Here is a 20,801-nt window from a genome sequence, read left to right on the forward strand (position 1 = left end):
TAAGGTAATCGAAGGGTGACTTGCGCACGCACTTCCACCATTATTGATATGCCACGCCTCGACCATAAGACGCATATCTTCATTCCTATGCCTATACAATATTGTGCATTAATCTAACTCAGGTGTGCAGTTACAATCTTAGCAGTACTGGCAGTGTAAGGAAAGATTAGAAGGTGATCCACCAGTTAACGACCTTTTGCGTTCCATTAGCCTCTGATTGATACACCGCCCTGTTTGCCCTACATAGAAATGGCCACAGCTAAAAGGAACTTTATATATCATACCCATACGAAAGTCAGTAAACTTGTGTCTTCTTTCTTTTTTTGCCTCAGTGCTTCCTTCAGTTGATAGTTGGCGTTCGCGTTGTCCACTTCTCTTGTGTCCATGTCTGCACGCCTTACCCTTTTTTGCATTATGAATCCATACCAAATGGCTCAGCTTTCTGTTGTTCTAAACAAACCACATCACAAGTGCTGACTATCAATTGGTTTTGTTTGCAAGGAAACTGGCCTCCTTATGCTCAAAGGCTTGCCACACATGACACCACGGTTAACAACTCAGAAATGGTCACACGTGATCAACCAAAGCAAGCTACTGCAAATAATTGAGAACAGATGTGCTAAATTCACAGCAACAGAAATAACAAGACAGGCTCCTCGAACTAGGTTTGTTATTGCCATGTGTCTCACTGCTTTAAGGTTAAGGCAAAGTCACTATGCAGAAAAAATACAATGAAAACAAGGAACATACACACAGAACATTGGACTCCACATACTTGGCTTGAGCAGGAATCTGTGATAACACCACTTTAAATGGGGTGAAACATTTGGATGTGTGCCACTGGTATGTCTCACTCTTCAGTGACCCAAGTAGGCGTGACATGCAGACATTCAAGGAGGGACACATACCCAGTGGCACACATCCAGTGGAACACATCCACATTCATTGAAGAGCGGCACTTACCCTGTGAACCAAATTAGCGTCATAGGGGTTTGGTGGCCTTGCACGGAGTGGAGGAAAGAGAAGAGACATAAGTGGTCAAATGAAACCCAGGTTTATTATGGCTTCTTCTTATTATTCAACCCAGATTTATTTTGCCATGCGCCGTTTCTGACTGGAATAAGCTGTCCTAAGCTGTGGTTTCCGATAACAGACACAATGGTAAAATGTCACCTACTCTGTGTCATGATCTGGTTACATTTCTTGTGTTGTAGTACAAGCATAGCTGTGTTAGCATAGCTGTGTTAGCAAGCATAGCCTTGCTGCATTTTTCGTTATCTCCAGGTGGTGGTGATGGAGGTGAAGGGGCTGAAGTCGCTGGCTCCGAACCGCATCGTCTACTGCACCATGGAGGTGGAAGGGGGTGAGAAGCTGCAGACGGACCACGCCGAGGCCTCTAAGCCCATGTGGGACACCCAGGGTGACTTCACCACGGGACAGCCCTTGCCCTTGGTCAAGGTGAAGCTGTACACGGAGAGCCCAGGCCTACTCTCTCTCGATGACAAGGAGCTGGGCAAGGTGCTGCTGCACCCAAACCCTCTGAGCGCCAAGGCACCCGAGTGGTACCGCATGGTGGTGCCCAAGAATGCCCAAGACCAGGACTTGCGTATTAAGATCGCCCTGCGCATGGACAAGCCGCAGAACATGAAGCACTGTGGGTGTGTACTGCTGTTATCTCACATTAATCATGCTCTACTGCAACCCTAGACTATTGTAATGGACCATTGTACTGTAGTGTGAAGGTACAATTACGAAGACGACACACAGACATACCCTGTGACTTCTGTCAAGGGTGTGTCTTATGCCAGATATTCTGGTACACAGGGGGCCTGGTGGTAAAGCCCTTTGTAAAGTTGTGCCACTTTTCTTTCTCCTCCTTCTCAGCCTACTCTGATGCAGCATCTAGATATGTGGTGCACTTTAAATCTTTGCGCTAGCAATCTACCACCGATTAACTTTATGTATAGCATAAAATGTCTGTTTATGCAAAATTAGCAACTGCAGCTTTTTCTGTTTGGCTAACTATTCTGCAAAGAAGGTATCTAAACGAGTGCAAATGCTGGCTGGCAACAACTCTAAATGTATTGTGTATGCTAGAATTAAGTATGCAACCTTCATTATACCAGTGTCGCAGGATCTTCTGAATGGTTGTTGAAACTTTGCACCTACCAGGCGACCAATCATCGTCATGTCATTTGCTCTTCACAAGCAGCTTGGGCACACTAGTGCTGTGGTGGCGCACCAGTCCATTAAATCAAGGTTGTATGCCATTCCGCTACGCGGTGACTTTGGCCCTTTATAGCAATGTGGTAGCAAGCAGACTCAGAGGTCCAAGACATGGTGCAAACCCAGGTCCCTCTCGATAGTATCAACCTCACTAATGCATAGAATCACTACACCTGCGAGTTGATGATGAGCTCCGGGCTACTTGCTGACAGGTGAAATGCTTACTCCGGTGATGCAGGAGCCTCTGTTCACAATCTGACGGCATTGCCACGGCAAAACCATAATTCAATTTCCCGCTTGCGTCCGTGTCTGCATGCCTAACTTTTTTCTAACAAAATCCCCAGCTTGCCCTTCTGTTGTATAAATAAATTAATTGAACGCCCTCATGGCTGGAGCAGCTGCTTTAGTTATTTCAGGACTCCAGGGTACTGAGGAGTGTTACAAGGATGCAGCGGACATCCTGAAGAACTGATCCGGCAACAAGAGCATCGTAGTGCAAGACTTACATGGAAGTCTACTTGATTTGAAGCCCCTCTCATTGTCGTCTCCTTCGAGACCTTAACAGTGAAGTTCAGGTGCATGTATGGGGTGTCAAGGCACTTGGCACGGGTCTAGTGAACTACCGTGCCATGCTGCATGAAATTCTCATTAAGAGCTCTGCCATCAGATATGGTTTTGAGGTTGCACGAGCTTTGCAAGTGAATGAAACGTTAGTACTGGCAGCCTCGACAACAGAACCCTACGTTTCTGGGCATCGTTTGACAGCCAAGGAGGAACTGCAAGAATTGCTCGATTTCTTCAGTCACCAGCTCCACTGCCAAGAAGCTGGTGGCTGAGCCACCAAAACACCTGATGCTGCAGAAGACAAGCCTCTTAGATCTGCAGCACCATTACAAAAGAACCTTCAATGATGCTGCCAATCTTACTGAGGCCTGTGACTTCAAAGACATGGGTACTGCGAGTAAAAAAGAGGTACAGTATTTAAAAGAAATTCGTGGTGCAAGCTAGACGAGGGCAAAGGATGCAGTGACAGGATGGGTGTCCTTTCCCTTTTTGTGTTCTTTGTCCTTGTCTGGTTTGCACCGTGAATTTTTTCAATTATCACTTAGCTCAAACCGAGATTCAGCTCAAGATTAAAAATTAAATTAAATTACGGGGTTTTACGTGCCAAAGCCACTTTCTGATTATAAGGCACGCCGTAGTGGAGGACTCCGGAAATTTCGGCCACCGGGGGTTCTTTAACGTGCACCTAAATCTAAGCACACGGGTATTTTCGCATTTTGCCCCCATCGAAATGCCACTGCCGTGGCCGGGATTCGATCCTGTGACCTCGTGCTCAGCAGCCCAACACCATAGCCACTGAGCAACCACGGTGGGTAATTCTGCTCGAAATACAGTAAAACCTTGTTAACTCTGGTTACTGTGCCTATAGAAGTTGATCAATTTGATCGACAGTTTTTCTATGTGTTGTTAAAAACTTCTGTTGGAATTCTTCTATTAACAATATAATGCACCATCTGAAATGACGACTGAACTTTAACATTTTGTCTTGACAGTTTACAACAGATTGGGGAGTCTAGAAAAATAAATCTGACTGGAGTATCATTGAAACTAGCTTCCAGTGTGCTCAGCACTTCTTCAATGAAAAGACGCAAATCAGCGCTTTGGGCGACTTAGCAACATACTTTTTACATAACAGCTGCAGTGAAGACATAAAAGATTCCAACAGGTTATTAATTTCCCAATTCAACATCTACACTAGTTTAATGATGTCTGAAAGATCTGCACATACTCATGAGTATGTTATCTTCATGATTGCGTTGGACTAATATCAAGTGCAACATTATTTTTCGTGCCATGAGTTGCTTTTTATCAATGAGCACTTCAACAGCATATGCACAAATTATTACGAGCAATCATTCTCGTTGTCTGGCGTTTTCACTTGCACAAGAGCGTGCAGTCGATTCCAGACTGGCTTTCCACTGAAGCTTGATTAGCTGTTTAATCTCTTGTATTTTGGATGCTGCCTGTGTAAATGCTCTTATTCATTACTGTACAGTACACCCCGCATCACTGCACAGCAGTGTACAGGAACTGAACAAGGCATGTGGAGTCTCCAGGCCAATTGAACGCGCACTAGAGACCACCTGGCTTGCACAGAAAAACTGATTGAACTCAATAATCAAGTAGAAGGCTTCTGTATGCTCCCTAACCTGACAGCCATTGCTTCTCGAGCCTAAAGAATGCACTAAACAAACCAGGTGCATGCTGCAGTGAGTAAAAGCAAATGCTTTTTCAACACTAGGAGCTTACCCGTTTTTGCATTTGTGAAGCTACTGCTTTCCTGCATAGCATGGGCATCATGCTATGGCTTACATGATGCCAACAAATAGCCATAGTAATTTTTTTTTTTGTGTGTGTGATATGACTTACAAAAGTGGGGAACTAGGAACCAGGATCATATTTCCCCGCAGGGGCGTCTGCGTCAGCAAACGTTTAGTGTGTTGCGACACCACGTACCCGAGCACATGAGGGTTGGACCCTCCCGCATGTAGCCGTGTGCGGCTTAACCGTGTCCGGGGAAAGGGGGATCCTGGGGGTTGAGCCGATGCCGGGTGTTCGGACCTTTAAGGTGGAGGTGGAGGTGGAGGCAACAAAGAGGTGGAGGCAACACACCTCTTTGGCCTCTGCTTCACGTAGACGGCACCCCCGGACTGACCCAGCCGGGGGAAATCGGCAGTCGCCTCTTCCTGTCTCTCTCTGCCCAAATCTTAGTCTTTATCTCTCACTTTTTGATCTTTCCTGTCTTCTCCTCTCTTCCATTTACTTCCTTTCTCCACGGTGGCTAGGGTTAACCTTGTGTATGTGCCCTCCCTTGGGTATAATATGTTAGGTTATAGTGGCAATGTACGGTTGGCGCCTGCAGCCTTACGGGTCAAGTCCTGCAGCGTCCCCATGTTGGGCTCCGTGGTGGGTGGCCGCCATTGCTGCCGAAAACGAACTAACATACTATAGGATCACCCGCATTTCCCCGCCTACTTGATCGTCACCCTCAGAAGAGGGGACACACCGATGACTTAAGTACATATTTGACCCGCACAAAAGAGAACTACCCAAAATACCATGTTGTACATAGTGAGAACACTGCAAAACAGGCCAGACTCATTTCACCATTCATAGTTTCAAAATCTTTGACCGAAGTCTTAGGGTCAGGTTATAAGGTGACGAAAATGGCAAGCGGAGACCTTCTTCTTGATATCCCTAAAAAAAATCAATACGAGAAGCTAGGTAGTCTGGTGACATTTGGTAACATACCAGTATCTGTTACACCACACCGATCAATGAATAGCTCACGCAGAGTTGTGTCAGAGGCAGACCTTCAAGATTTGACAGAAGCTGAACTCCTGGAAGGATGGAAAGATCAAAATGTTACTGATGTAAAGCGTATTATCCTTAGACGGGACGACAAAAAAATTCCGACCAAACACCTCGTCTTAACATTTGCATCTAGCGTTCTGCTGGAAACCATTGAAACGGGATACATTAGGCTAACTGTCTGACCATATATTCCAAACCCTAGACGTTGTTTCCAATGCCAAAGGTTCGGCCACAGATCGCAGAGCTGCCGGGGTCAAATAACTTGTGCAAAGTGTGGAGTGCAGGACTACCCTTCCGACAACTGCAGTTGCACACCTCACTGTGTGAACTGCAGTGGCGAACATCCAGCCTACTCACGCTCCTGTCCGAATTGGAAGAAAGAAAAAGAGACAATTACCCTCAAAGTCAAGGAAAACATTTCGTTTAAGGAAGCCCGTAAGAGGTGCTCACCGTTCCACAGCACACCTTATGCTGATGTGGCGCATCGGGGGTCACTGCCAAGTGCCCAGCCTGCGTGCAGCAAGCAGGTACCTTTGGCTCCTGCCCCCAGGGTGGAAGTAGGTAAGCCTACTCCATCCAACCAGCAAACAGGCCAGGCTACCCTTGGGTTGCCGGCCCCACAAGAGTTATCTGCGGCATCCTGCGCTACACGCAGCGATCCCGCAGGACCGATAGCGGCCCCGGAAGGCGCAGCCAAGGCTGCCCCGGCCTCCGCGGCCCTTTTCCAGCGCTGACAACAGCCGGCGCAGCCAAATCCCACAGGGAGCCCCATCAACCTCCGGGCTATTGGGCGCAGGGGTCTTGCCTTCCGAGGTGAGACTCTCTCGGCAAACTTCTTGCTCGCAAGAGCATGTGTCCGGCGCCTCACAAGAGGCAATGGACACAGCACCTATCCTCACGGCGCACCAAGCGCCTAAGGAGCAGCGAGGCTCCATCGAACGCTTCAGAAAAGGCAAAACCCTGGTTACAGGGCCTCGAAAGAGCTCTGTAATAATCTAAGGCATCACTTCCGTTTCCATACACACAGCACTAATTTACTTTAAATATGGATACACAAATCATTCAATGGAATGTCAGAGGTCTTCTGAGAAACCTTGATGATGTACAAGAACTCATCCACGAACACAATCCACAAGTGCTGTGTTTACAGGAAACACACTTAAAACCAAAACACACCAGCTTTCTTCGACAATATGTTACTTTTCACAAAGATCGCGATGATGCTATTGCATCATCCCTCGAACGCTCCAAAAAAGGCAAAACCCCGGTTACAGGGCCTCGCAAGAGCTCTGTAATCTAATTCAACACAGCACCAATTTACATTAAATATGGATACACAAGTCATACAATGGAATGTCAGAGGTCTTCTGAGAAACCTTGATGATGTACAAGAACTGATCCACCAACACAATCCAAAAGTGCTGTGTTTACAGGAACCACACCTAAAATCAAAACACACAAACTTTCTCCGACAGTATATAACCTTTCGTAAAGATCGCGATGATGGTGTCGCATCATCGGGCGGTGTTGCCATTGCCATCCATAAAAGCATTGCGTGTCAACATTTACAGCTACGAACGGCCCTTGAAGCAGTGGCGGTTCGAGTTGTTCTGCTAAACAAACTTATCACTATTTGCTCACTTTACATACCCCCACATTACAAATTAAACAAACATAAATTTCAGTCCTTTATAGATGAATTGCCAGAACCTTATGTTGTCCTTGGCGATTTCAATGCACACAGCAGCCTGTGGGGAGACCCTCGTATCGATGCGCGAGGTCGTCTCGTTGAACAGTTGCTTTTTTCGTTTGGTGCGTGTCTGCTGAATAAGAAGGAACCCACATATTACTGTCTTGCAAACAGAACCTTTTCTTCAATTGATCTTAGCCTAGTTTCCCCGTCTATACTGCCCGAACTCGAATGGGAAGCTACCAACAATCCTTATGGGAGCAACCACTTTCCCATACTGCTAAGATCACCCAAAGAAAACGAATATCCACCACAGGCTCCTAGGTGGAAGATTGAGACAGCTGATTGGGAAAAATTTCAAACTCTTACTAGTATCTCATGGGCTGACATGTCTTCGTTAGGAATTGATGTTGCAGTGGAGTAGTTTGCAGCCTTCATAATAGATGCCGCATCTAAATGCATATCATAAGTAAATGGCTTGGCGCGCAAACGGCGTGTCTCGTGGTGGAACGACGAATGTAGGATTGCCCGAAAGAAACAGAAAAAGGCGTGGGGGTTGCTATGCGCTTCTCCCACTGCAGATAATCTTATCAACTTTAAGAAAGTAAAGTGTCAAGGCAGGAGAATGCGCCGACAGGCCAGAAGAGAGAGTTGGCAGAAGTTTTTATCGGGCATCAACTCGTACACAGATGAGGCCAAAACCTGGAACAGGGTTAATAGGATAAAAGGGCGATAAGCATATTCACTCCCTCTGGTAAACACACAAGGCGATACCCTACAAGATCAGGCAGACGCACTTGGGGAGCATTTTCAGAGCATGTCGAGCTCAACCCATTACTCTCAATCCTTTCTCAAATATAAACAAATAGAAGAGTGTAAGCCAATAATACGAAAATCCAGACAGAATGAACCCTATAACTGGCCTTTCAGTATTGCCGAGTTGAGAGCTGCCTTGAACACATGCAAAAGCACTGCGCCGGGACCTGACAGAGTCATGTATGACATGATCAGAAACTTACATACTGACACGCAAGTTACGCTACTTACACTTTTCAACACTCTGTGGGCTGCGGCATACCTCCCATCTACATGGAAAGAGGCGATTGTGGTTCCTGTCCTGAAGCAGGGAAAAGACCCCTCCTTGGCAGCAAGTTATCATCCGATAGCTCTTACAAATTGTCTGTGAAAGCTTTTTGAAAAATTTATTAATCACAGACTCATACATTTCCTTGAACTCAACACTATGATCGATCCCTATCAGTGTGGTTTCAGACAAGCGCGGTTGACAACCGATCATCTTGTGCGCATTGAAGGATATATCTGCGATGCCTTTGTACACAAACAGTATTTCCTCTCGATATTCCTCGATATGGAGAAGGCATATGATACAACAGGGCGTTACGGGATCTTGTGAGACTTGTCGGGAATGGGCATCTGTGGAAATATGTTGAAAATAATTTAAAGCTATTTGTCCAGTCGTACCTTCTGTGTAAAGGTCAACAATGCACTGTCACATCCTTTTGCGCAGGAAACTGGTGTACCCCAGGGAGGCGTGCTCAGCTGCACTCTCTTTATCGTTAAGGTGAACACACTACGTGCTTCACTGCCACCGGTCATTTTTTATTCCTTATATGTAGACGATATACAAATAGGCTTCAAATCCTGCAACCTCATAGTATGCGAAAGACAGGTACAGCAGGGCTTAAACAAGGTGTCCAAATGGGCAGACCAAAATGGATTTAAAATCAACCCCCACAGAAGTACTTGTGTTCTCTTCACAAGAAAGAGAGGCCTGCTCCCAGATCCTTGTGTAGAACTGTGTGGACAAGAAATAGCTGTCATGAAAGAACACAAGTTTCTAGGTATAATACTTGACTCTAAGCTTACTTTTATCCCACACATAAAATATCTCAAAGCTAAATGTCTAAAAACAATGAACTTACTCAAAATACTATCACACACAACATGGGGTAGCGACAAGAAGTGTATAATGAATATTTACAAAAGCCTCCAGTATCCTCTCTCTAGAGGATGCTGCTGTGATAGTAGTCCTTGTACAGCACATGCCTTCAGATCCTTGCACTTCAAGGAATCTGTTAGGGCAGTAGTGCTTTTTCGAATTTTTATCCAAATGACCAATTTTAGCACATCGTAACCCTTTTACAATGCACCTTTCGTGTCCTTGGCGCACTTCAAAGTCATTGTCATAGTTTTATTACATGTAGCTCTTACACACTTTACAGTGACCATCTTTTAGGCCCCTTTACAGCCCTGTAACATTCATTGCTCGTAATATATTGTTTCACCTTGATCTAATTACCATTGGCTTGGCGCTCTTTGGCCAAACCTAGCCCTTGTGCCTTAAAACACCACACATCATCAGGATGATATTTTGCATATTTCAGTTTTTTTTTTACTCTCGGTACTTATACTAAATATAGCAAATTATTACATTCATTAGTGTCCCTTGAAGTGCGTCTTTGAATTTATATGTAAGAATTCTAAAAAGTTGTCTGAGTAATTATTCCTGTTTACAACCATCCAAAACACCTGTGATCAGGCTTTAATTTTTATGTGTCACATTATACATTGTGGCTACTACGTCATGAAAAAAAATGTTAAAACATAAAAGCATAGAAAATGAGCATATTTCTAGCAGTAACAAAAGAGTTAATTCAACCTTCGTTAATTCCAAAAATTGCATTGTTCGAACGCATTCTCTGGTCCTGACAGCCGTATGCATTGTTTAATAAAATCAAATTCTTGTTAATTTGGGCATATTCGGCCGCCCACCTAAGAAAATTGGACAAATGTCGGAGTGCGAAGTGCCATAAATGTTTTACACAAGAGCGCAAAAGTGGCGCTGGCATCCAACCAAAACAAAGTGGCTGAGTCCATGTTGCCATAGTCATTAGTGGAACGACAGGAAAGCCAGAATACTGCGTGCCTATTTGTGCATTTGTAGCCTTTATTCTTGTGTTTGTCATCATGCATAATACCACTTGGCTGGGTGCCTTCATATGCTTATTCAGCATCCATGATCGGGTTGATACGCAATGACAGCAATGATGTCCTATGGATCTCCTATGGAGATCCACTGCCAGGATATGGATATCCTAGGGATGTGTTGAAGCCGTGCAGTGAATGTCCGTCACGGTTGTTTGGCCCCACTTTCTGTATCTTATCAACATCGCTTGCGTGTTTATGAGGGACATCACAGGAACTTGCTATGAACATTTTACAGACATAAGCCAGGGCCTTTTGCACAGTGTTTGCTATTATTCCCGAGAACGACCTACAGGGGTGTTTTGAGCACCACTCGCTTGACATCAGAGCAGGGACTCTCGCCTGTTGTCTGCTACAGTTTGGGTGGTGCCCGGGTGCCTCCTGCAGCATTTCCATTTGTTCCTTCTTGTTTTCTATGCTAGTACACTTATGATGGTCCTCTCAGACATATCTTTGCTATGTCTTCATTCATCAAAATTTATTCAAGGAGCTTAGTTCCTAGACAAAAGTATGTTTCTCAAAGGCAACTTCACAGAGTCTGCCGACGGAGCTCGGTCTAGTGTGCTGTGTGTGTTTCTTTTTCATATATTTTTTTTTCATGCGTGGCTCTACACTCTGCAACAGTAGCTAACATGAATAATGAAAGCATAGAATGTGAAATCATACAATAGAACAATCCAGTTAGTACGATACTACTCATACAGTAAACCCTCATTATTAACGAAGTGAACCGGACCGCAAAAAAATTAGATCCTGGGATAATTCAAATAAAAGTAAGTATTCCTTAAAAGCTAAGAAAGTAGAGCTGAAAGAGCACAACTCCACAGAGGCCAAATACAGGCATTTCTAATGCGGGCATTATCAATCGCAATTGATCCAGATCGGGACTGAATTTCTTGGTCATGATTGGCTCCTTTCTATGAGCTGTGAAGGGAGCCAATAACGGTAAAGAATTTCGATCCAGATCGGGCTCAATTGCCATAAAAAATGGCTGTGTGACACTGGTATAAGTGTAAGATATTGAATGAAGCAAACCTTTATTGAGGTGCAAAATAGATGGTCAGCTTCTGGGTGTTTCTGCCGGGTACCAGTAATGTCTGCTCCAGTCTGTTCAAGCACTGCATGAGGTCGTGGTCACCGTCCATGCGTTCAACTTTGTTTCACTGCAGACGGAGGATCTCCTGTGTCTGCGCCACTGTTGGAATATCACGAGGCTGTTCGTCCATCGGCTTTTCGTCGTCATCAGGGCCATCAAGAACCAAGTCTACTATTTCGGCAGTCATAGCTGGGGCAATGACGGGAGCATCAGTGAAGAAGCAGATGAAAACGCTCCGTGCACACGCGGGCTCTTGAGTTTTCCATGTGCTCGGTTGACGGTTAGACACTCGGGCTCAACATTTCAATGAAGGGTCGCACGTTTTCCGTGACATTTCTGGTGGAGGTACTGGGTAACCTCAACCTATAGAACAGATCCCTCCAAGCAGTAAGAACATCAGTGCCATACCAAAGCTAGCACCAGTGCGCATGCTAACCAGAGAGTTTGGGGACTAGCCTCTGAGATTGCACCATCATCTGGAAGGACAATGACCGCCACGGTGGAAGGTATGGAGGCCACAGTACCAACTCGCTACATGCAGCAGAACGCAAGAGTGCAGATTTCCTTCAACGGTGACCTTCTTGAAGACGGGGTGGCATTTAGTGATGACTTTGAGCAAGTAGCAGCTTTCAATGAGTGGGACGACAAAGCAAAATTAAGGAACGTTTATTTCAGTCTCGAGGACAGCGTTTGCACCTAGTTCCAGAACTGTGAAGAGGCACTGACGTCATGGCATAGAGGGAATGCACAGATCGCACCCAGAAATGTGCCTTTCAGGTATAGGCACACGAGGACGAGGTAATGGCAATTTGTCTGTGTGCTCTTCGAAAAGCCTGCGCAGTCACCTTTGGGAAAGGTGGTGACTCTGCAAATTTCTTGAGCCTCACTTTATGTACAAATGCTCCTATCTACCATTGCACAATGGCTTTTCCTGCCTGCTAGCCAGGATTAATTAATGATAAATCCTGCACATGAAGTGAAATGTCTGGAGGAAACTGCACTATTGGTTGTTATTATAACACTTGCAGTAGACTAAATAGACTCTCTTCTTTTAGTCTCCCTGTAATTTAATTTCCCCTTTTCTAATTCCCTTCGGTAATCGAGAGGAAAGACGGACTTGAACGAGTGATAGCTTACGCTAGCCGGTCGCTGTTAAAAGCAGAAGGCAATTATTCCACGACTGAAAAGGAATGCCTCGCCATCATTTTGACCACAGCGAAATCCCGCCCTTACCTATTTGGCCGGCCATTCAAAGTCGTCAGTGACCATCACGCGTTGTGTTGGCTAGCAAATATGAAAGACCCTTCAGGATAGCTGGCACGTTGTAGCCTCAGACTGCAAGAATATGACGTCACGGTAATCTACAAGTCTGGACGAAAACACTCCAATGCCGATTGCCTATCACGCGCCCCCATTGACCCGCCACCACAAGATGACGAGGATGACGATGCCTTCCTTGGAATAATAAGCACGGAAGGCTGAACAACATTGAGCAGACCTGGAGCTAAAAAGCCTCGTCGAGTATTTGGAAGGTCACACCGACGTTGTTCCTAGGGCATTTAAGCAAGGATTGTCTTCATAAGCGATGCAAAACAACCTAGTAGTAAATAAGGACTTCTCACCAGTCTGCGCCAACTACGTTCTTGTTCCCTCGGCTCTGCGTCCAGAAGTACTGCACACCCTACATGACGATCCGACCATTGGACAGCTCGGATTCTCCCCGATGCTATCGAGGATTCAGGAAAAGTATTACCGGCTGCGCCTGACCGCAGACACCGCCTGTTACATCAAGACATGCCGAGACATTCAGCAACGCAAGACACCACCAACAGGATTACTACAACTGATCAAGCTTCCTTGCCAAACATTTCAGCAGGTCGGGATGGACTTGTTGGGGCCCTTTCTGACGTCAACAACCGGAAATAAGTGGTTCGTCGTGGCGACGGACTAGCTCACCTACTTCGCTGAAACAAAAGCTCTGCTGAAGTCGCGAAAGTCTTCGTCGAGAACATCCTGCTACGACATGGTGCCCCAGAAGTCCTCATCACCAACAGAGCAATGGCCTTTACAGCGGAGCTCACCCAATAATTCCGCAATACAGCCAGACAAGCCACAGGAGGAGAACTGCCTACCACCCGCAGACGAATGGTCTTACGGAGTGCCTGAATAAGCTGCCGACATCCTAGCAATGTACGTCGATGTCGAACACAAGACCTGGGATGCCTTTCTGTCATACGTAACCTTCGCTTACGACACGGCGGGGCAAGAAACACATATCACGCCGTTCAAGCTGGTTTACTGCAGGAACCCGACGACAACTCTTGATGCCATGCTGCCGCACATGACCGACAAAGAGGATGTTGACATTGCCACCCCGACAGCTCGCCCGCCTGCGGATCAAGAACCAGCAGAGGACCGACAGCCAACACGACAACCTTCGACGACGCTAAGTCGAGTACCAGCCCGGCGACCGTGTTTGGTTTTGGACGCCAATACGCCGACGAGGACTTAGTGAGAAGCTTTTACGGCGCTATTTCGGACCGTATACAAGTTCATCCAACGCATTGGCACACTCGACTATGAGGCCGTATCAGACGGCATTTCACTATCACAGCAGCACCGCTAGTGACTTGAAATAGTCCATGTTGTGCGAATTAAGCCATTCTACCAGCGCCAGGGGCGTAGCCAGGGGGGAGGCTTATGGGGCTTCAGCCTCCCCCCCCCCCTGAAATTGTTTCGCGCTTTCCATGCACTGCCGACCAAAGGAACCCCCGGCGCCAGAAGTCACTCTGGATTTTGTCTATAATGTCTTTTCATGCTCGAAAAAACATTTCACTGCGAACATTGCGAACACGGGCTGAATTTCGCGGCAATGCCCATGCACCGGGAGTCACGTAACGCAAACAGCCCCATCCGAGCACAAAGTTTCAAGGGCAAGTTGATGGCGAACGGGCTCGCCGCGGCATCTTGCAGAGGCCGCGGAATCCATGGAGCGCATGGATGTCAATTCTGAAACTTTATGGGTATAAAGTTCTCATAAACTTTTGTTGTGAAAGGTGCATTTGCATTTCCAATGTTGTGCTTTAGATCTTCAGTTGCAGAACTTCGTGGGTTTAATGTTGTTATAAACATTTGATGCCTAAGGTGCATTGACTTTTCTAACGTCATACATCGAAACATACAAAGACAAGCCAAATCAACACACTATCAGACAAGTTGACAAAGCACGCAGCGAGGTCCGATGAGACAAAGCCTTATGGTGTTTCATTTGTGCAGTCATGTCACAAAATAATATCAACATCTTTTTTTCACTTACACCAAAGCGTCTATGTCAAGACAGTAAAGCCAGCAAAGGTAACTACGTTCTTATTTATTTGTTTCTATTTTGACTTTTATTTGCAAGGACACATTGAGCCTCTTCAATTTTTTTGTTCTCGCTACCCCACCAGGGGCTGCCAGAGCCAGCCAGAGTGCATGCGTTTTTCTGGTGTTGCCCCAACCACTGCGCGGTGCACTTTGGTGCACATTCAGTTTTCTCTGACTGAGTGGATTTTCGCCTGGCAGAGTTTGGGACGCTTTCTGGCTAGCAGACGAGAAAAAGAAACAATGGTCGCTCGCTGCCATCACTGTGGGGACTCGATGGATTGCACCGCGTTCGCTTGTGCGCAACCTCTCTGGAAAGTCTTGTCTCGCCGGTGTAGAATACAGAGCAGTATGCATATGGTTCTCGGTGGATCAAGCATCTCATGTTTTCTTTGATATTCCTTTGGTAGCCACACTAGGTACCCAAAGTAGACATTTGATTGTGGCCCATATGCTTTCCATTGCGTTTTTTTTTTCAATTCCGTGTTTCCACCCCACAAAAGACAAAATGACATTGTAGCAGCGCAGCAAATTGTCGCATGGTGAAAGTTTGACTTTGTTACTTCTTTTACGGAAAGTAATGGGCCACAGGACGCTTAAGTTACCGGATACTGTGACTATATTATTGCGAGAGCAATTATATGAAACTCCAGGCGCATTTCTGCCGTCGCCATTGTCCTCATGTTCCGTATAAAGTCCAAGGGCGATAACATTGTGACCGTGCGCCGCATGCCATATGTGCGAGTGAAAGCGTAGGCGGGTGTGGGGTGGAATGGGTGAGCCAACGATGGCGGCTCAGTCTTATGTGTGCAAAGTAGAAAAGCGGGAGGAAGCGTGCCGCCTTTCGTCGAGCACGATACATCGGGGGGAGTGGATGGAATGAGGGTGGGATTTAGGATTCTGTGAATCTGTGATTGTGCAACATGTTTATTTCCCTTTGACGCATTATATACAGTGATTTTTTTCTTAGATATGTAGATTTATTGGAGACTTATACGCATATTTAAATATCTTGCGGCGAGGTTTTGTGTATACGGGCAGTGAACTTTGTTTCCGGTGACACTTTTTTGCCCTTTATCAAGCTGTATCTTCCCATTTGTATATTCCGTTGTATCATCGCATTTCTGATGAACGAGGGCAAGTCAAATGAAAGTGAACCTACCCAGCCCGCAGAATAATGGTTCGGTTCATTATCTGTGAGGCATGCACGTAGCACACACGCATCTCTCATTTACAAAAGTGACACGCAGGTGTGAGGATAAATGTTCTTTAATGCTCTCATATACTGGGTTGAACATGGTTGCGTGACGTAATGGACGTTCCAGAAGTTGAGCAGCATGGTGCCATGAGGTTTTTGACAGCTGAAACTGTTTCCTAAAAACAAATTAGTCACCGTATGGCTGCTGTGTATGTTGAACATATCATTTCATTGGCCACTGTGAAGTGTTGGAACAAACAGTTCAAAGAAGGACGTGAAAGTTGCAAAGGCGATCCAAGACCGGCCAAAGCCACCGTGTAATCACCCCCAACAAAAATGCAAAGGTTGATGAGCTATAAGACAAGAATGGAGGATAAGCATAGATAAACTGGCAGAGCGTGTGACCATCAGTCATGGTTCGGTTCATGCTATAATTCATGAACATCTCGGTTATCAGCTCTTGTGTGCGCAATGGATGCCCAAGAATTTGAACAACCGCCAGAAGACGGAGAAGTTCGGTGCTGCCTTGACTCATCTGATTTGGTATCTCAGTCAGGGTGACGACTTCTTGTCAGCAATTGTGATCGGGATGAACCATGGTGCAACAACTACAAGCCTGAAACACGACGGCAAAGCTTACAGTGGAAACATTCATATTCACCACCCCCAAGAAAGCAAAGGCTGTCGTTTCCACTGGAAAGGTGTTGACTTTCTTTTTTTAGATCATCAGGGGCTATTACTGATAGAATTTGCTAAATCTTGAGAGACTATGAATTGTTTCCGATATCGTGAAACGCCAGATTGGCTGCATGTCGCAATCAAGAACAAACGACGTGGAAAATTGACGAATGAGGTCATCTTGTTCGACAATGCCCGACCCCACGCCGCTGATGTGGTTAATATAAATATGGCAAAGTTCAAGTGGGAAACGCTGCAACATCCGCCATACAGCCAAGACCTGTCGCCTTGTGACTTCCACAATTTGGGAAAATTGAAAAAAACAGTTCAAGGGAACCAGATTTGTTCCGTTCAATTGCAGACTTTTTGAAGCAGTAGCCCAAGAAGTCCCAAGACAGGAATTCCGCGACTCGTTAGTCTGTGGCACAAATGCCTAAATGCTCATGGAGACTACTCTTAAATAAAGTACCCTGTTTGTCATATATTCGCATTGGCTCACTTTCATTTGACTTGCCCTCATATATTTTACAGAACTCCTGCTTTTTATACGTGCTCTCTGTTGCGACTATAATTTCGGTGCAATTACTCACGATACATGACCGGTGACAGCTTCTCCGGCGTAATACATTGGAACAAATGACAGCGTCATTGAGATTTTCACTGGCTGTTGAATGTGTACAAGAATGTAGACAAGGTTCTTGAACGACAAAGTTTCATTAACATGTTTGTCTTCAACTTGTTCATTTCATGGCCTTTAGATTTTTCATATCAGTGGCATGCACTGCTTTGCTGGTTTCGAACTGATATAGTTCTAAAGTTCGTGAGATATTTTCTTTACTTAATAAATGGACAAAAACCGTGGAAGCATTGATATCAGTTACTTTGGGCACAACTTTTGGCACATATGAGTATATTCTTTTATTAAAAAGTACATCATTGACTTGTTTTGACAGTGAGTAGCGTTCAAGAATTAGTTTGCAGCGTCTTTGGCAATGACAAAGCAGTTATTATTCATGTATTTGATCGCTCAACAAATTGTTTAAGAGGAAGCTTTAGCTTGGGCCCAACTATAATGCGACCTATTCAAGTACATGTAAAAGGCGGAAACGTTTTTCTGAGATAACCCCCTGGATCGCTTTTAATGAAATTTGTTGCATTTGAGAGAAAAAAGTTGAATTCTAGTTTCTGTTGAAAGCAGAATTTCGGTTTAGGGCCTGAATTTTGTTTAAAATGTGTTGAAAAAATCGAAAGTTCGAAAAGAAATAGAAGCACGACATTTACAAACTAGTAGCTCTGCATCAAGAAAATATATCACGGTTCTGTAAACAGCATCTGCTATAACAGTAAAAGCGGACAAATTTGGTGTGTCAATTTGTATCTTACGTGAGTTGGTTATGTTGTGTGCAAGGGTTCTGCAAAAGCCATATTTCCATACAAAATTTTGTGAGATTCATGTGTAACACATCAATTTTGTCCGGTGTAGATGTACTGTTAGATACATTTCACCGAATTGTGATATTGTTTTTCATTGTTGAGTTAGAGTTTTCAACTTGATAGTTTCGTTTTCTGAAATTGCTACTTTTGCCGATGTTCAAGAAAGAATTGACAACCTAAATGAAAAATTCGAAATAAGCAGTCACTAGAAATAAAGTTTTTGTTAAATACAACAAACCTTGTCAAATTTGGTGCAGTGGTTGCCGACAAAAATGAATTCTCCTTCTACGTGTATTTAGATTGGAGCACCCAAGCTAAAGCTTCCTTTTAAGGAGGAGGCTGCTACTTGAGCCCCCTCCCCCCCCCCCAAATGAAATTTCTGGCTACGCCACTGATCAGCGCTAATGTACATTGACACTTTGCATAGCTAAACTCTGGACCTTCTTTTTATGGACTGTGTTACTTCATTGTTTTGTTACTTTTATGCAATAAGTGTCCTTTTGTGTTTCGCTCTTTTATGTTTGTAGCATCAGGACAATGCTTTTTAAGAGGGGTACTGACACGTGTAGTTGTTTCTGTTTATCGGATGACCATGCTTGACCCCCTAACAAGTGTTATTTGCACAGCGTAGGACGTGCCTGCAGGTATCGGATGTTTCTCTAAAGTTATCGATGGTTCTATCTGCTGTCGGTTGTCACTGACAGCCTTGCGTAATCTGATTTCATCACACAACGCGAATGGTATAGAAATTTCTGGAAAACACGCGAGCACCAGCGATCCCTCTGGAACCTTCGATGACTGATGTATAAAAGCCGACGCGTTTGACCCACTGATCAGATTATGAAAGATTCGCGTTCCGCAATAGTCACGTTCAATAAGTCAAGCGGCTGCTTACCCGTGACGTCAGCATGCACTACCAACACGCACTCTCAAACACTTCACATCGCATGATAGACCGTGCCGTGTGAGTGCAGAGTGGCTCAGGTGTGTTGTTTTCGAGTGTAGTGGCCGCAGTACGGATTCTGTGCACTGACTATGGTTGGCTGCGGCCGCTTTAGGTAAAATAAATTGAAAAACAAAGTGTGAAATGTTTTATTTTAAATGGATCAACAAATATCGCCGCGAAACAATGCGTGTAGGATGCCACCAAAAAGACCACTATAAACTACCACCTCTGATATGTACTACACTCCACCACCAACCGAACGCCAAAAGACGTGTTCATCTATTCAGTGCATATCGAGAGCACCCATCGACACCATGACGTTAAAATTACGTAGGCCGAAACTACTAGACGGCGCTGTTTCCAGTTTTAAGAGGCGATTGGAAGAAATGTAGGGAAATGACGAAAAACAGAGACGTACAAAAGCAAAGTTCACAATAGGGGGTCAGAAAGTTTGGCTGTGGGAGTTCATAGCGGATTTATTTCTTTTTCTTTCTTTTTTAACCTAGGTGGGACATTAGGCAGTATAATTGCAAGAGCTTGGTGGTGCAACCCACTGCCCCGTTCCAAAGGGAATGATCATAACATCCGTCCGTCCGTCCGTCCATCCATCCATCCATCCATCCATCCATCCATCCATCCATCCATCCATCCATTTTGCTAAAACAGCCAATCCACATGCGCCGTTGGCGGAGGTGTGGCCAAGGCGATAGTTTCGCAGAAGGCGAACGTTTCAGAATACAGATATCGACGATCGCCGACTATGTTCGCTGCTATCATTGTGCTTTAAGTGTAGCCTGTTCTTGTGGACACAGGCTTGCCCAATAAAAGTTAGTTTCGTCTTTCACAGTATTGCTACTGTGTGCTTTATCGTCATTACCACGTGACAATATAGGTGAAGAAGAGTAACGTGCTAAGCACGGTACCTTGTGGTGTATGCGCCAGAGTTCATAGCAGTTATTGGGAGTTCGTGATGGAAAAAAAAAAAAGCTTATTGAAAACATGCTTGAAGAAAACACTACAGCACTACAAATGCACTACAAAGATGCAGACGTTCAAGCATTCAGCTTGAAAGCATTCAAGCCAGGTGACTTTGAATCGAGGTTAAGAAAACCTAATTTGAAGAGTAATAGCTTGTTGCACACCTTGTCAAGTGCCTTTGAAAAGGCTAACAAAAAAAAAAAAAAGCAGTCTGACGAGGAACCATTAGCAAGAACGGTGTTCAGTTTATGCGTGAACATTATATATGAGTTGAGTTTCACATGAATAAGTTTTCCGAAAGCCATGTTATGAGTGTGAGAAAAATGAGTTTGAGTCGGGAATCTTGACCAGATTTGAAAACAGAATATGGTGCAATATGGTGAATATGGTCTGCGTGGGATACTGGAAATGGACCGATAATTAAGTGTATGTTACCTGCTTTATGAAGTGGACTCACCTTGCCACAGTTAACCTTCTCAATCATCAAGGGGAGAACCATCGTCCACTGACTGTTGAAAGATTTTTGTCAGTATAATGGAACGATAGCAACTAGTGCATTTTAAAAATTTGGTACAGTTGAATCTCGATAATTCGAATTTGAAGGGGCCGGTAAATTTGTTCAAATTACAAGAAGTTCGAATTAAAGGAAGCTAATTGAATAGAGGACTTACCTGCAGTGGCGCATGTGCACTGAGCTAACACATAAGTGGGAAGTTCCACAAGATTTATTCGCATGTATTTACATATTACAGCCAGTTATTAGGCTCTTACTCTGATAGGAGATGGTGGGTGCACATGTGTATAATTA

At 44.8% G+C, this 20,801-nt stretch overlaps 1 protein-coding gene across 8 annotated transcripts in view; it reads left to right on the forward strand.

Annotated features, from left to right (window-relative positions):
• Cadps (calcium-dependent secretion activator 1) overlaps positions 1–20,801 on the forward strand; it is a 468,212-nt gene that overhangs the window by 93,777 nt on the left and 353,634 nt on the right. For all 8 annotated transcript variants that reach the window (XM_055069950.2, XM_055069951.2, XM_055069952.1 and 5 more), the window contains one exon: positions 1,285–1,658. In XM_055069950.2, coding sequence (XP_054925925.1) covers positions 1,285–1,658 — 374 coding nt within the window. The remainder of the gene's footprint in view (positions 1–1,284; positions 1,659–20,801) is intronic.

Source organism: Dermacentor andersoni, chromosome 9, assembly GCF_023375885.2.
Source record: "Dermacentor andersoni chromosome 9, qqDerAnde1_hic_scaffold, whole genome shotgun sequence".
NCBI classification, from domain to species: domain Eukaryota; kingdom Metazoa; phylum Arthropoda; class Arachnida; order Ixodida; family Ixodidae; genus Dermacentor; species Dermacentor andersoni.